The 15,364-nt window shown below is 55.9% G+C and overlaps 1 protein-coding gene across 8 annotated transcripts in view; it reads right to left on the bottom strand.

Moving 5' to 3' along the window:
* ZMIZ1 (zinc finger MIZ-type containing 1) overlaps positions 1-15,364 on the bottom strand; it is a 245,837-nt gene that overhangs the window by 36,542 nt on the left and 193,931 nt on the right. For all 8 annotated transcript variants that reach the window (XM_054522404.2, XM_024253583.3, XM_063727598.1 and 5 more), the window contains one exon: positions 1,160-1,304. In XM_054522404.2, coding sequence (XP_054378379.2) covers positions 1,160-1,304 — 145 coding nt within the window. The remainder of the gene's footprint in view (positions 1-1,159; positions 1,305-15,364) is intronic.

Below are 15,364 nucleotides of genomic sequence, written 5' to 3' on the forward strand. Positions count from 1 at the left end.
GAGCCGAGATTGCACCACTGCACTACAGCCTGGGTGACAGAACCAGATCTTGTCTAAAAAAAAAAATAATAATAATAATAATAATAAAAAAAGAAAAATTACCCTGTGTAAATGCACTAAGGAACACTGTTACAGATGAGAGGCTTGGAGCTACTCAGCAGCCAGACCCAGGGTCTGAGGAGGCAATGCCCTTGGGTGGTGGCGGGCTTTCGATGGTACAAAGGGCTTATGACCAAGGCAGGCAACTACATGTCAGGGGCAATCAGGCCCAGGGAGGGCACTGGACATGATGAGCACTAAGGTCCTTTCCAGCTCAGAAAGTCAACAAGCCTCTAATTCGATTTATAAAGCGTGGCTGACACCCAAGTTCCCAGCAGCGCCTCGATGGTGCGACCCAGGTCTGCCTGCAGTGTGCTCTGGGCTGCGGGTCCCTCAGTCAGGCTGGATAATGAGAGCTGAGCTCTGACTGCAAATGCCCCTCCTGATCATTAGCGGGGACACACACAGCGGAGAGCAGACAGCATGACAGGCCCTGTTGTTGCAGGGTCAGCCTGCAGGGCGCTCAGAGAGAGCATCCCCAGCTCAGCAAGGGACTCGAAAGATAATTAACTGGGGGAATTGCCAGTCCTGGCCACGTGCTCCTTCTGAGGCTGGCGCAGGTGGACTGGACAATCCCTTGGTGCTGTCGGCCTCCAGCAAGCCCATGCCTGCCTGTGACCCTGGGCTTCTGGTGGACCCAGCCCAGTCTTACTTGGCTCCAGGGTGGCCGGCCTGGGCTGGCTCTGTCCCCATCTTGGCTGGAACCACCAGCTCCGTGGCCTTCCTGAGATCCCTGTCAGCCCTTGGTTTCTCTGGGTTTGCCCAATACCCTGGTCAAGAAAGAGGGAAGGTGCTGAGCTCAGAATTTCTAACGTTCTGCCAGAAGCCTAGAACCTGAAGAAAAACAGCCTCCACCGAAGTGACAAACTCAGTGCTTTCAACCTGTTTGAGAGGGAGAAACAGGGCTCACCCATGAAGATGTAAAAAAACAACTGCACCTTAGAAAATGCAACATCCACATGGTTGCACAGAGGCCCCCACCCCAGGGACATGTCCAAGGAGATCTGAGACCAGAGGGGTGTCTGCTCAGCGCCTGCCCCCATGGCACCCACCCACTTACCTGTGCGACAGAGTGGGTTTCATGGAGCTCATGGAGCTGAGGGGGGGCTGCATGGGGAGTTTCCCAGGGGGATCGCTCTGGCGGCTCTTCTGATGTCGGAGCAGCAGCAGGCGGCCGAGCTCTTCGCACCAGGAGGACAACAGGGCTGCAGGAAGGACAGGACGGTCAGTGGGTGCTTGTTCATCACGCCCTGCCACACCAAGACCCTTCCCCAACCCTCCCCAGACTGGGTGCTATCCATGCTGGTTTTGCTCCCAGATTCGTGTGACACCAGAAGACTTACTCAGCCTTCTTGGGAGGCCTCAGTATTCAACTGTAAGATGGGACTGACACCCTTGAAGGAGGATACAAAAGTTTCTGTCATGAAGAGGGGGTCAGAATGGCCCGCGTGCGGTAAGTAGTGGTTCGAGGCAGCAAAGAGGGGGAGAGTCAGGATGATGGGAAGGGTGGCAGAGATGGTGCCAAGGGGAAATTGGAGGAGTGAGGGGACCTGACACAGACCTTGAGTCAGGGCAAGCTTAGCAGCTGCCCACCACCCCAAATCCCTCAGGGAAGCTCACCCCCTCACACTTCGATCAGAGGCAAAGCGTGGCTTCTCCCCATGGGTGGGCTCAAACATCACAAGGTTTGAACAAAATCTTGGAATCTGCTGACAGCCTAGGAGTGTCTGCAGGGCTGTCCCTGAAACTCCTGCCCAGAAACTGGCCCCCAGCACACACCTTCTGGTCACACCCACAGTTGGTCCCTGCTCTGCTGGGCACAAATGCCTAGGAAGACAAAGGATGTCCAGAGCAGAGGGTGGCCAGGGCGGTGGGGGGCCAAACAGGAGGCAGCCAGTGGTGCCCAAGGCAGGAGCACAGAGCAGCCATCCACATCCGGGATGAGAGAGCCCCACATGAACTGGGGACTGGGGAAAACTGCCATTTTCTTTCACTGTTCACTGTCCCCATGTGGCCACGGGAGCCAAAAGCGCCCCCCAGGCCAGGGTGTCTCAGCCTGGGCTGTCCAGCATGTCTCAGCTGGCCTGTCCTCCTGAAGTACATGAGAAAGCTGAGGGCTGGGGGAACTGGCTGCGCTCAGTCACCATCTTGCTGTTTGACTCCAGGAGCCCACAGACTCTCTGGGCCTCAGTTTGCTTAGAGGTGAAAAGGAGTAATGCCTCGTGCCCTGCCTTCCTCCCAGGCTGCAGGGAGGGACAGACAGGGGCCTGCTGGGTCTGTGGAATGCTAGACAAAGGGTGGCCACACCTCAGCTGATGTCCTACTCCTGCTGGGAGTGACCTGAGCATTATGGAAGTAGTCGATGGGCAAGAGTGGCCAGGCATATTTTGAATCATAACTGCTCAGCCACTCGGCCGGGTGCAAAGCCGACTCCACATTTCAAGGGTCTCCCATCTGGATGCTGCCCAACGTGCTTCTGCATCCTTTTTTTTCTCGACCATCTAGGACATCATTAGCTATTATTATCCTCATTCTACAGATGAGTAGACGGGGGCCCAGTCAGGCAAAGCTACTCACAGTAACCACAGCCAGAGTCGGCAGGGACAGAGACAGTGCTCCTGCCCCTGGCCCCACGCCCTGGTGGTAGAGCCTGAGGCTGGACCAGAAGGTGGGGAGGAGGTGAAGGCCTTCAGAAGGCAAAATCCTAGGTGTTCACGGCTCCCCAGCCCCTCTGACTCAATAAGGAACCCCTCAGGCCTCTTGTACGCCACCACGTTCGGCCGGCACTGGTGGAAGACACCCATATGCACAATGAGTGGGAGTGGCTGGGCAGGCTGCCATTCCAAGCCACCCAGATCCTGGACGGGGTTCCCGTCAGCCCAAAGCCCCGAAAAGTCGCCAGGGCTGCTTGCTCCATCTGCTCGGCTTGTGTGGTACACAAAGATGCCCAACCAAGAAGGCAAACAGGGGCTGTGGTCCCCAAGAGGACCCCTGTTTCTCCTTCCAGGAGGGGGCCTGGTGGATGAGCTAAATCTTAAAAGATGTATCCTGCCCCCCTCCGTGGGGTCACCTTGCCACCACCCTCAAAAGGAGGACAGTACGAGAGAAGAGACACTCTCCTCTGGCATGTGTGTCTGCCCAGAAACCAACAAACACCCCTATGTGGGTGTCCAGCACACATCTGCTGCAGCTGGAGAGGCAGCCTATTCAGGCAGGCCAGGACAGACAAAAACGAGCCTCCAGCCCACTCCATCCTTCTCCCAGGCCCCTAGGTACCGCCTCTTGTGCGGGGGCACTGGGCATCTGGAAACTCATTTGCATGCCAAGCACGAGGTCCGCTGGATCGCAGTGACGGAGGGATCACTCCACTGCCAGCACAAAGGACGGCCACAGATGGTGCCGCCTGCTGCCCGCCCCACCCCTTCCAGCCCTCGCTCCTCCTGGGGGCTGGCCTGCCATGCAGGGGGCGGAGGCACCACAGGGGAATCAGGGCTTTCCTCCAATGTCACGGGCCACCCCCTGCTCAGCCAAGGACAGCCCTTGTCCTCCTGCCCCTAGTGGAGTGGTTTCCATAAAGGGAATAAAGGCAGGCTGGCTGCGTGACAGGGCCTTGCTGTACAGTCTGGCATGCCGCAAACAGGCATGATATGTGGATCAGCCAGCCACAAAGGCCACTTTCCTACAACCAAGAGGTGGTGGGGGGATGGGGAGTCACCACCCCTCACCCCCGAGGCCGGTGAGCAGAGAGGCCACGCTGGCAGTCACATGCGGGGCGGTGGATGTTGTGTGTGTTCTCCTTATGGTGCAAACCAACACAAGTTGTTCTGAGGCAAACGTGGGTTAATGACAACACCCGGGAATTCGCAGCCAAAAAGACAGTCTGGGCACTGTCGAGAGAACCAGGAGGGCTGACAGGGACAGACAGAGACAGGCAGGGGATTATGCAAGGACAGACAGAGTGACACCAGCTGGGCGGGTGTCTGGGTGCGCCTGGATCTTGGCCGTCACTCACACGTCTGGACTGGGAAGTCTGTCTGCTCTAATTAGGCGGGGCTGGCCTGCATGCCTCTTTGACCTGTGTGCCTTTGGTCTGTGTACTTGCTAGGATGGCGAAAACAGTCCCAGAGTGAGTGGGAGAGATGGGAAGACCTGGTGTGGTGTGCACAGAGCATACCAGGCAATGGCAGGGCAGTGTCAGTCCTGACCTGAGCCCCTCTGTGCTGCAGGCAGGGTCAAGAGTGCCTTCTACTGCCTGGGCAACCAACATGGCCAGCCTGTCCCTTGTCCTGTGGGCCCCACTTACCAGTGGTAAGAGAGCTGGCCCCAAAGGCCCCTTTTTACACAAAGGTCCCCAATTTTCAAATTAAAATGGCAGCTAGGACCCAATGTCCCTTTCCCCCTTCATAAAATGCAGCTCGCTTGGGCCCAGGACAGCCTTGGCCAGTACATGTGACTGCCTCTCTCCCACAGACGGGTGACGACTGGCCTCCTGCCTGGTGCTCCCACGGCAGGAGGCCCATGTACACATCACTTGCACAGCTGTCAATGAACACCATTAGACCCACGGCCACCCTCCAAGGGGCTAAGCAATTGGCAGTGAGATACTCCAGAGCCTGCCAAGGGGCGCGGAGAGGAATTTTAGCTCCACCGTGCAAACTTTTTGGGCCCCTTCCAATCTGGGGTGTCAACATGGGGAGGCCTTCTGCCTGTCAGAAACCAAGAAGCAGGGGCTGGGCGTGATGGCTCACACCTGTAATCACAGCACTTTGGGAGGCTGAGGCGGGCAGATCACTTGAGGTCAGGAGTTCGAGACTAACCTGGCCAATATAATGAAATGCTGTCTCTACTAAAAATACAAAAATTAGCCAGGCTTGGTAGCCAGCGCCTCTAATCTCAGCTACTCGGGAGGCTGAGCAGAAGAATTGCTTGACCTCGAGAGGTGGAGGCTGCAGTGATCTGAGATCGTGTCACTGCCCTCCAGCCTGGGCAACAGAGCAAGACTCCATTCCCCTCCAAAACAGAAAGAAAGAAAGAAAGAAAAAGAAAAAAGAAACCAAGAAGCAGGAGGGGCTGTTGGGAGCACAGGTTCAGCCACAGAAAGGGGGTTAGGGTCAGGAGGGGGCCTGCGGAGCTGGCCACAGAGGCCCATGGGACCACCCCCCTGTCAGCCATGCTGACAGAACAGCTATGGCAGTACCCACTGCTCCCTCTCCTCCATCAAGATCTCTGATGGATAACAGCCTTCTTTGGGGGAGGAGAAATAGAGGCACAACCACCTGCAAATGCACTGCTTCTGACCCCTAAACAAATCCCCTCTCCCCCATCACCCAAGGCAGCAGGTTCTTATCAAGCAGGTGCTGAGCTGGGTACAGGCACCCCAGAAACTGGGCTCTCAGGCCCCTCACCAAGCCCCATCCCCTGTCATCCTCTCCAGCCTGTCCAGGGGCTGGTGCCGAGGACCTTGGGGCCTTCCAGCTCACCTCATGGTGACCACAGCTGGGGCTGGGACAGCAGCAGGGAATCACCCCAGATTCCAACTGCCAATGCTGAGCCTTAATCCAGACTTCCAAGCACTCCTCAAACGTCTCAGCATAAAACGTATAAGCACGCACCACCCAACCCGTCTAAAGTGAACCCACTGAGCTCCCCTCACCTCTCCAAACTGCATCCTTGTGACCAGACTCCCTCACCTAGATCCATTCTAACCTACAGTAACAAGGTGTTCTATCACTCACCCAACATTCATTCAACAACCGGCTGCTGAGCATCCTCTGTGTGCTGGAGGTACTGTGGTGAAGCAGGCGAGGCTAGCACCCCTGCTGAAACCGCACATGGCCCCCACTGCTGAGTCCAAACCACTTAAGATGACGTGCAAAGCTCCGCAGGCTGGGAGGAAGCCTTGGCGCTCATCTCTCCTGACCTCAGCGGGCAGCTACAACCCTGTGGTTCAGGGTAAGGGACTCTGAAAGTCTGGATTCGATTCGAAACCTCATTCCCTTCACAGCTGCGTGACCTTAGGCAAACAACACAATCTCTCTGGGCTTCGGTTTATCTGCCAAATGTTAATGCTTACTCTTTAGGGTTATTGTGCTTTTTTTTTTTCTGAGACAGTCTTGTTCTGTCACCCAGGCTGGAGTGCAGTGGTGCGATCTTGGCTCACTGCAACATCTGCTTCCCGGGTTCAAGCGGTTCTTGTGCCTCAGTATCCCGAGTAGCTGGGACTACAGTTGTGCACCATCACGCCTGGCTAATTTTGTGTGTGTGTATATATATATTTTTGGTAGAGATGGAGTTTTGCCATGTTGGCCAGGCTGGTTTCGAACTCCTGGCTTCAAGTGATCCACCCACCTCGGCCTCCCAAAGTACTGGGATTATAGGCATGAGCCACTGAGCCCAGCCTTATTGTGCTATTGAATGACACTAACACCTACAAAGTGTTTAAAAGTGTCTGGCATGTAGTTGGCACGAAGAGCCTCTCAGCGCCGTGTGTGCTCTGCTTGTAGCAGGCAAGAAAGAGCCTTCCAGACAGAAGGTGGTCTCTTATTCGTAAGCCCCCTCTGCCCAGCAGGCTCCAGGCCCACCTCTCTATGCGCCAGCCCCACAAGACACCCTGCAATTTCATGCCTCTTTCCTTACAGAACTTGCACTTCTTTAAGGCTCATCTCTAATGGTGCTTCCTCCAGTTTCCCATCTATAAAATGGGTTTAACAGGAGCTGCCTGCTTCACTGGATATGGGGTGTAAATTAGTGTTGCCAACCAACCCCTGTGATATCCAAGTAGAAGCCAGCAAGCGTGCAGGGTGGGCAGAGGGCCAAGGACCCTCACCAATCCCTGCAACCCCATAGCCAACTCTGCATCCCAGAACACTGTGAAGGCTGCTGAAGCATAGCCTGAAACCAACCCCCAAGACCTGATCCCAGTTGTCTGTTACTGTGTGACACCTTGAGCAAGTGACTTAACCTTCCTGCACTCCAGTTTCCTCATCTCCTAGGGTAGCCATATGGATGGGACCGCGTTACCTCCATGAAGCCCAGGGGAGCCAGGCACACAAATCTCTGCATGTGCTCATTACACCACGATTGGCGTTTCTGCCTCAGTCAGTAGAGAACAGGATGGTCCTGTTCTTTGTTTTTCATCCAACAGGATGGTCCTGGGACTTTGCATCTCTGCTTCTGATCACACAGTAGAGGGTGAGACAAAGGGCCTGGGCAGGCACGAAGCTCCAGAAGTTCATGGAGATGGTGGGGGCCCTGCACAGATGAGCAGGCCTGTGTGCTCATTTGGCACACATGTTGCACAGGGCCCCTTCCCCCCGCCTCCTTCTGAGCCGCCTAGGGGTAGACTGAGGACATTGAGTGTCCTGCTCTGAGACGCAGGAAGCAAAAATCAATTCCCCATTTGGAGGCAGCTGTGCCTCTGCTTCAGCTGGTGGCAAGGCGCCGGTGGCCCTGGAGGGAAGGCATTACTTCTTCTTTCCCTAGGACACCCCATGGACTCCCACAGCAGCCCCTCAATAGTGGCCATCTTTTGTGGGGGTAGCGGGGACAGTTCCCCAGGATCCAGAACAGCCCAAGACCCAGACCCAGCCTCCCCCATGACCCCCTCTAGGGCCCTGGCTTTTAGTAGATAAGATCCAGATAGTCACTGCCACATCCGCAGGGAAGCAGCAGCCCTGAGGGGCCAGCAGAAGGGAGAGTTGACCTCAGCAGAAGGGACAGCTGACCTCATGCTCCTGTTGCCTGTGCTAGTCTTTGTAGCGTCTCCAGGAAGCCACGGGGACACCAGGGTTCCCACTCCACACCAGCCGTGACTTAACCAAGATCACTGACAAGCAGCATGTGTCCTCCAGTGGCGCTGTGCCATAGTGTGATCGGCAGCGCATTCTTCCTTCTTAGTGGCATATAAAATAGTGGTGTGTGCGACCAGGAGTGGTATCTTCTATAAATGGGACCCAGTGGATATGTCTAAGAGCCCTGCACCAGCTGCACCCAAGGATGCTAACGGTGAAGGCAGCACCAACACTAGCCAGTGACCCTGTGGTCACTCATCTGAGACAGAGATGGGAGTGAACAAGCACTGGCTCTGAGGATCAGGAGGGGACCAGGCAGGAAGGCACCGAGGAAGAGCCAGCTTCCCAACATCTGCTTCCCCAAGACCTTTCCAGCAACTCCCCTGTGGCCAGCAGCCCCCATACTGTCTGTCCTTTATGGGGAAGAAATGAAACCAGATGTCGGGTGAGGCAGGCCTGAGTGGGGATGCCGGGGCAGCTGGTCCTGGCTTGCTCAGGCGTGCCCTCCCCAGGGGCAGTGACAGGCCCTGTATTTGCCCCGTACCTGTAGCTCCTAGCAGCACAGAGGCCCAGGACTGGCTGACCAAATGAGGAGGTGAGAGGCAGAGGAGTGCAGCCCCAGTTCAGTAATCGCCTGAGTGCCAGGTGAGGAGGGTGGAGCTACATGTACTGTTCAGACAGGCCGAGTGACCAGGCTTTGTTAGCATTGATCGGGTCGGGTGTCATGGGGAGCAGGTACGCTCACCTGGGCACCTGGGAAAGGCTTCCTCCTCGCCAGGCTACACTTGGCTTGAAAAGGAGCAAGAAAGCAGAGGCAGCCACAGCAGCCATAGGGAAAGAGGTGCTCCTGGTGCGGACAGTGAGAAGCCTGGGATGCTTGCTCCTGGTAAGATCTGGCAGTCAGGAATGGATGACAGTAGCAATGGGGTGCAGGGGGAGGCTGGGAGGGATGAAAGGCCATCTGGAGAAGGGAACAGAAGCCTGGATGTACGGCTGGGCGGGAGAGTCATCGAACACACTGCAGCCTGTGGAAGCCACATGCAAAATGAAACAAAGACCTAAGTATCAAAGAGCATCTTAGCAGCTAAAAGGCTGCTGGAGAACAGAGGAAGTGTGTGTGTGTGTGTGTGTGTGCGCGCGCGCGTGTGTGTGTGTGTTGTGTGTGTGTTGTGGGGGAGGTGTTGGGAGGGGTGCTTCTGAGACCCAGGAGACCCCCAGGGATGAGGCAGCACTCAGAGGGGCCCAGGAAGAGGCCTGTGAAGCAGCGGCGGCAGCATCTTGAAGCAGGGCCCTCTCATCCTCAAACCATGCCCTGGCAGGTGGCAAGTGGGATTCATGATTCCAATAAAAATATGAATGATACATTTTCAGATGCTTCCATCCCACGAGCTTACAAAAGGCCACACAAGACCCTCTGAAGTGGCAGCAGCAGTGAGAGTGGCGCCACTCCGCAGCGGGGAGGCTGGGCATGGGAGCTGCAGGGGCTTGCCTGTTGAGTTAGGGGCAGGAGAGCCAGGCCCCCACACTGGTCCTCACACTCTTTCCCCTCTGACATGTCGCACGTTCCTGATCCCACATCCACTAGAATCCCAGGGAGCACCTCAAGCTGCCTCAGGAAGACGGGCCCCTCCCTCTCTCACCCACTGGTCACCACATCCTGATGATCTTTGCAGTCTGTTCCCTTTGCTCCTTGCCTGCTCCAATCCAATCACCTTCTGCAGCCCTGCCGGTTCTCCTCTGAATTATGACAACAGCATCTTGTCATTCATCTCCATCTCCAAACCTGCCTCCTGCCAACCCGCCCTCTGCAACGCGGTCAGAGGACTTCTTCCACCCATGCATTCTGATTACCTCTTTCCAATCCGTATCCCCAGAGGCTGCACAGGGCCTGGTAGATGGCAGTTGCTTGATGGATGCAGACACGAATCTTGGGCCAGGCTACCCAGGGGAATGCTGTGGTACTCCGTAGTGACAGCATGAGCCCCTGGGGCCACGATCGGATTCGGGGGCTTCACTTCTACAACCCTGGCACCCAGCACGGCGTTTAGCACATGCTATGCAGCCAACAGATGACTAACACACTGACATGAATCACAGCTAGAAATAACCCAATATGCTGAGATGACTGGGAAGGAAGGACAGACACTGAGACCTGGACAATCGGAGCAGCATCTGTGACCAGGCGCTCAGCAGCCTTTAAACCTACCAGCAGCTCCCCATTCCTGGGGGCAGGAAACCAGCTTCAGAAACAGGGTTCTGAAAGGAATCTCATCAGGAATGTGTCCAGAGACTGGTGCTGTCCTCAAATAAAACCTACAACTGAGTCACAGGACACCTGATTCATGACATGCACAGCCACCCCAGTCACGGGGAACAGGAGGTAAGCAGTTCACAGGAGAAACAGTTCATACAGTGTGGGGGCCAGCCACAGCCCTGGTTGTCCTCTGCTCAGGGGCCGGCGCTGCTGCTCATGTTAGTGAGATGTTCCCAGCATCTCACCCAGGGCTCCCTGGAGATGGTGCTGCTCCTTCTGCTCCTGGGCCCAGGCCGTGCTCCCCTACCCTCTGATCCTCCTCTTTCAGCTCCCAAACACAGGGTCCTGGGACCAGGGAAGCCTGGGAGTTCAAGGCAGTGGGGTCTCCTGAATATCCCTGGGACCCCGGGTTCTACAGCCATGCACAGAAAAGAAGTGGTGGTGAGGGCTTGGGAGGGGCGGGAGAGTGCAGCAGACACAGGGGTTTGAGTCAACACAGGCCTGGACTCCTCATCAAATCTCTAAAATGGACAGACACTAAGAAGAACCTCTCCTGCTCACTGGCCTGGTGTGAGGAACCATGAGGTGAAGGAAGGGCCCCTTTGTCAACACATGTGAGAGATGGCCCATCTCACACCAGAGTCCCACCTGGAAACCAAAAGTAGTAATATGCTGTCTCCTGCCTCCAGGAGGCAGAGTGACCAAGAATACAAGCTCTGGAGCCAGGCCGCCTGGGTTCAAATCCCAGCTCAGCCACATAGCAGCTGTGTGATCTTGGGTAAGTTACTTTAGCTCTCTGTGCTTCGGTTTTCCCTTCTGCAAAATGGGGATAATAAGTAGCACCTACCACCTAAATTACCATGAGGATTAAATAAGTTACTATACATAGAATGTTGGTACAATTCCAGGCATGTAGAAAGCATTACATGGGAATGAACTGTTAGCAGTGTTGTTGTAGTATACATGTTCCCTTGGGATGGAGAGGGTGCCCCATTTCTCCACCTAAGTACTGTAGAAAATTGCTCAAATAAAATACAATTTCTTTCGCCCATCTCCAAGAAGATCATACAGATGCTCAGGAGTGCCCAGCCTCACACCACCCCTTCACACTGGGTGCTCCCTGGGGCAGACAGTGTCCCCTCGCCTACTGGACTGGGTGCTCCCCTAGCACCCAACTGTGCCCACATCCAGACACCCCAGGCCCTCACAGAGTCACCCAACAGGCACTCGCTTCTGACTCTGCTCTCAGGCCCAGCAGTGCCAGGAGGCTGGTCTAGGCAGACCCCTTCCTCCTCTGGAGCGTGTGGGTACAGGGGCTGGGGGTACTTTGCAGCTGTCCTCTCCACAATAGGAGGCCTGGGCGGTGGGCAGAGCCCAGGCCCCTCCTCAGCCCCATCCCACTGTGTCCCAAAGGAGGTGGGAGACGGGCAGGAACTGGGATTCCTACTCTGGCTGATTTGCTCAAAGCAGGAATGAGTGGTCTGACTCATGAGCTCTGAGAACAGAACTAGCCGCAGAATTGTTACTCTGCCCGGCTGGAGGCTGGGGCTCTGGGGTCGGACTTCCTGCCTGTAGACCCGCCACTGCTGGGTGCCCCAGAAATAGGAAAAGGGGCCTCCTCCCTGCCAGCTCTCTTGGGTCATCTCCTCCCAGGAGGAAATAGCACAGGAAGCACATGACCACAGAAACTCACAGTCCTCGGACCGGGGGCAGTGACTGCTGGGCCCCAGGAGACCAGAGTTGGCTCTAGCGAGACCACCACACCATCAGTGCAGCCTCAGGGCCACATGTGTGCTTCTGTAAGATGGGGCACCCCTTCTGGCCCGACTCACCCTGCTGTGGATGATGAGGATCTAACGGGGCCGTGGGAGCACACAGACAACCTTTTGGTTCTCCCAGCCGTGTGGTTCTTCCTACTTCATTCAAACCTCCCAAGACCCAATTAGGACCCTGCCAAGGATTACACTACCTGTATTTTACAAAGGGGAAATCCAGGCCCAAGAAGGGGTGATTCAAACAGTCACTCCACAGGCCAACGGCCCCGCCCACTGCTGGTACACGAAGGCCCCACTTTCATGCCCATAATTGTGTGACATCACGTCTGAGAGCAGGCATATCCCCAGGAGACAGCTCTGCGCCTCCCGCCTGCCTCCCACTCCTAAGACTTGGTGCGAACCCCAGCTTCTTGAACCTCCTGTGTGACTGTGGGCAACTTCCTCCCCTCTCTGGGCCACATGTAAAAGACAGCGGGTGGGCACTGCTCTCTGAAGTCTGCGGCCCCCTGAATCAGCCCTGGCCTCCAAGTGGGGTCACGTTTCTCAAGGCGCAGGCCAGTCTTGACCTTGCATGACTTCTTCTCAATCCTGCAGGTGCTATGGGGCGAGCTGTCTGTCTGCACACTTGGGGTGGACTGCCTCTCCACGCTGCTAGCAGGGATTACAGATGGAAGGGGCTCCAGAGAGCTCACCCTGTTGGGCTGCTCTGTTGATCAAGGCCGAAGCCCAGAGAGTAGAGTGGATTTGCTGAGGTCAAACAGCTGATGCGTGCAGGACTCTGAGGGTGACAGGGTCCTAGGAGAGTGGATGGGTGGGGAGCACCCTGTGGTCTCAGCTGCTGGGGCTGCTGAGGGGCTAGGCCTTCTCCTTGGTTATAGAAAACATCACTTCTGGGGCATTGTGAGTTGGACTCTGGTGACCCTGACAGCTGACCCCTGGAACCTAAATCAGAGAGGTTTTCCTTGGGGGAAAATCTCAGTCTCCTGCAGACTGATGGTATTGCTGCCTCAGCACCATCAGTAGCAAGCTGAACTGAGTTTCAGCTCCTCCTGAGTTTTCTAGCTCATTCCCATGTTCTGCTCCCTGCACCTCTATCACCATCACTTGTGAGTAAGAAAGGCAAAAAAAAAAAGGGAGGAGTTGTCTGCTGGCACTTGGGCTGCGAGTGACCCTATCCATCTCCGCTGCCCCCATCCCTGGTCCCCACACAAGCTGAAGCCCTGTGCATAGGGAGGACTGGCTAGTTGGGTGGTGCAGGTGGCCTGGGATGTGCACGCAGGCTCCCAGCCCAGCTCACCCTGCCCTACCTGCTTCCCTGTGCTGGGCAGGTCCTGCCTTCTCAGGTCCTGTGGTCCAGTCTGGCCTGAGAGACGGCCTACAGCCTGTCCCTCCCTCTAGGAACACTCCTCGCACACGCCCGCCCCCTCTCCCCAAGGGCTGCCCGGGTTGGCAGGAGCTGGGAACTGGGAGCCTCGAGGCGTGTGAACTCACCCTGGGAACTGAACTCCAGGGAACCTCAGAGCCGTCCGGGCTAGTTTTGTCAGCGCTGTTTCCCAAACCGGTTTGGCCATGCCTCACCCAGTGGAGGCTGGGCAGGATGCATGGACCCAGGATAAGACTCCAGACTAAAACCCCAGCCCAGAAAATTCCCTGCCACCTGACACTATCATTTCTAACTCAGGGGCCATCAAAGACACCCCAAAACAAGCTCAAGAGGGTGTTGTCCACAGAAAAGGATGCCCCTTTCTTTTTGGTGGTACCCCAATAAATGCTTCTGCAAAGTGCCCCCTTAGTCCTACCATGCACTTTAGCTGAGAACAGCTCACAGGAGCTGTCACCATGTACTGTGCCCTTGTGAGGGGCTGGCTGACACTTCCTTGTTCCTCAGACCCTCACAAGCCCCCCCCAGAGGTGGGGTAGTCACAGGTCACAGCCCCTATCTTGGAGAAACTAGATACTCTGCCTCAGTGCACATCTGAGTATGTGGCAGGCCAGGGCCAAGGCTGGCCTCTGTCATCTTACCCTAGGGATAAAAATTTGCTGGTGGCAGGGCAATGGCGGAGGCGCTCTAGACCACCTCAGTAGGAAATTAGGTAGCACTAATAGCAAAGCAAGCATGCTGGAGAGGGGAGAGGTGCCCTGAGGAGGGGGTAGGTGGTTACAGTTCCTGCATTCAGGGCCCCAGCAATGGGCCTCAGTCCTCCCTCCCCCAGCAATAGATTGAGGCCAAGAGATACCCAAGAGTGCACCAGTGTCCATGGTGAGGCGTGAGTGCCAAATGCCTCTCGACCTCCACTTTGCTCCAAGGACCTCTGGGCAGGACAGAGGCAAGCTCAAGAGGTGAGGTGGCAAGGTCAGCCCACGCAGGGAGGTGAGGAGGCAGTCCCTAGGCTGGCCTGGGTCAACACTCCCACTCCATCTGCAAGGTGAGAACTGAGCCACACCCGCATGCCCAGGAACCACAGAGCCTGCACTCCAGCTCTCATTCCAGAAGGAGCCACCCTGAGCGCCTGCTTTCCATTCCGCATGTAATTTTTCCTCAGGGCTAAACATCACTGCCCATTGCTGGCTCTCAGGGAGGTGGAAGGCTAAGGAGGAGTTATGGGAATCAATTTCTTCCCTGCATAATTTACTTTTCTGAGGAGGTCCCCTCCTTACCCTTCCCAGCTGGGTGCAGGCAGTTTAGCTGTGTCCTCTCCCACCCAGCATAAGAAGAAGTGGTTGGAGTGAGGCTGGGCCCTTCCTAGGGTCAAAAAGACCCTGGGGTCTACACATCATGGCTGTCCGGACTTCACAGATGGCAAGAGACCATGAGTTTGAGCACCGAGAGACCTTGTCGTGTACTCCCTCGATTTGATTTGAACTCAACCCTTAGTGTCTAATTCCAAGCCCTTGGTTTTTCCTGCCAGTGACAACTCCCAGGACCCCTCAAGTGGCTTCATTCCACCCAGCCTGGGCTCATGAAACCAGAGTATGGGCTCTGTCCTGGGGGCCCGGTGCTGACACTAAGCCTTGGGGAGGTGGTGAGCCTAGGGCATCACTGCTTCTTACAAAGAAAACACCCACAAAGCTTCCCAAACCTGAAGAGTGACTCAGGAGACGTGTGCCATGGTAACAAGGGGCAGGAGAGGGACTGGGGTGGGCTGCACTTTACTGGGTGATTCTGCTGACCAGACTCTACCATCTCACCTCCAACCATTTGCACCCCCGACTCCACCCCACCCTTCCCTGCTTACAGTGCCTGACTGACTTGGTTAACTGCCAAGACTCTCAGTTTCCTGATGCAAGAAACTCAGAAGGCTATTCCTTCCTCTTAACTCTGAGCTAGCGCACCTGAGGTCTAAACCCAGCAAAGACCGAAGCCACGAGGTCAGGCTCCACGCCAGCTGTGACCACTCTGGAAACACATGTTGTAAGCTCAGGAGCGCATGGCACCATCTCTGTCA

This window comes from Pongo abelii, chromosome 8 (assembly GCF_028885655.2).
Source record: "Pongo abelii isolate AG06213 chromosome 8, NHGRI_mPonAbe1-v2.0_pri, whole genome shotgun sequence".
In the NCBI taxonomy this organism is placed as follows: Eukaryota; Metazoa; Chordata; class Mammalia; order Primates; family Hominidae; genus Pongo; species Pongo abelii.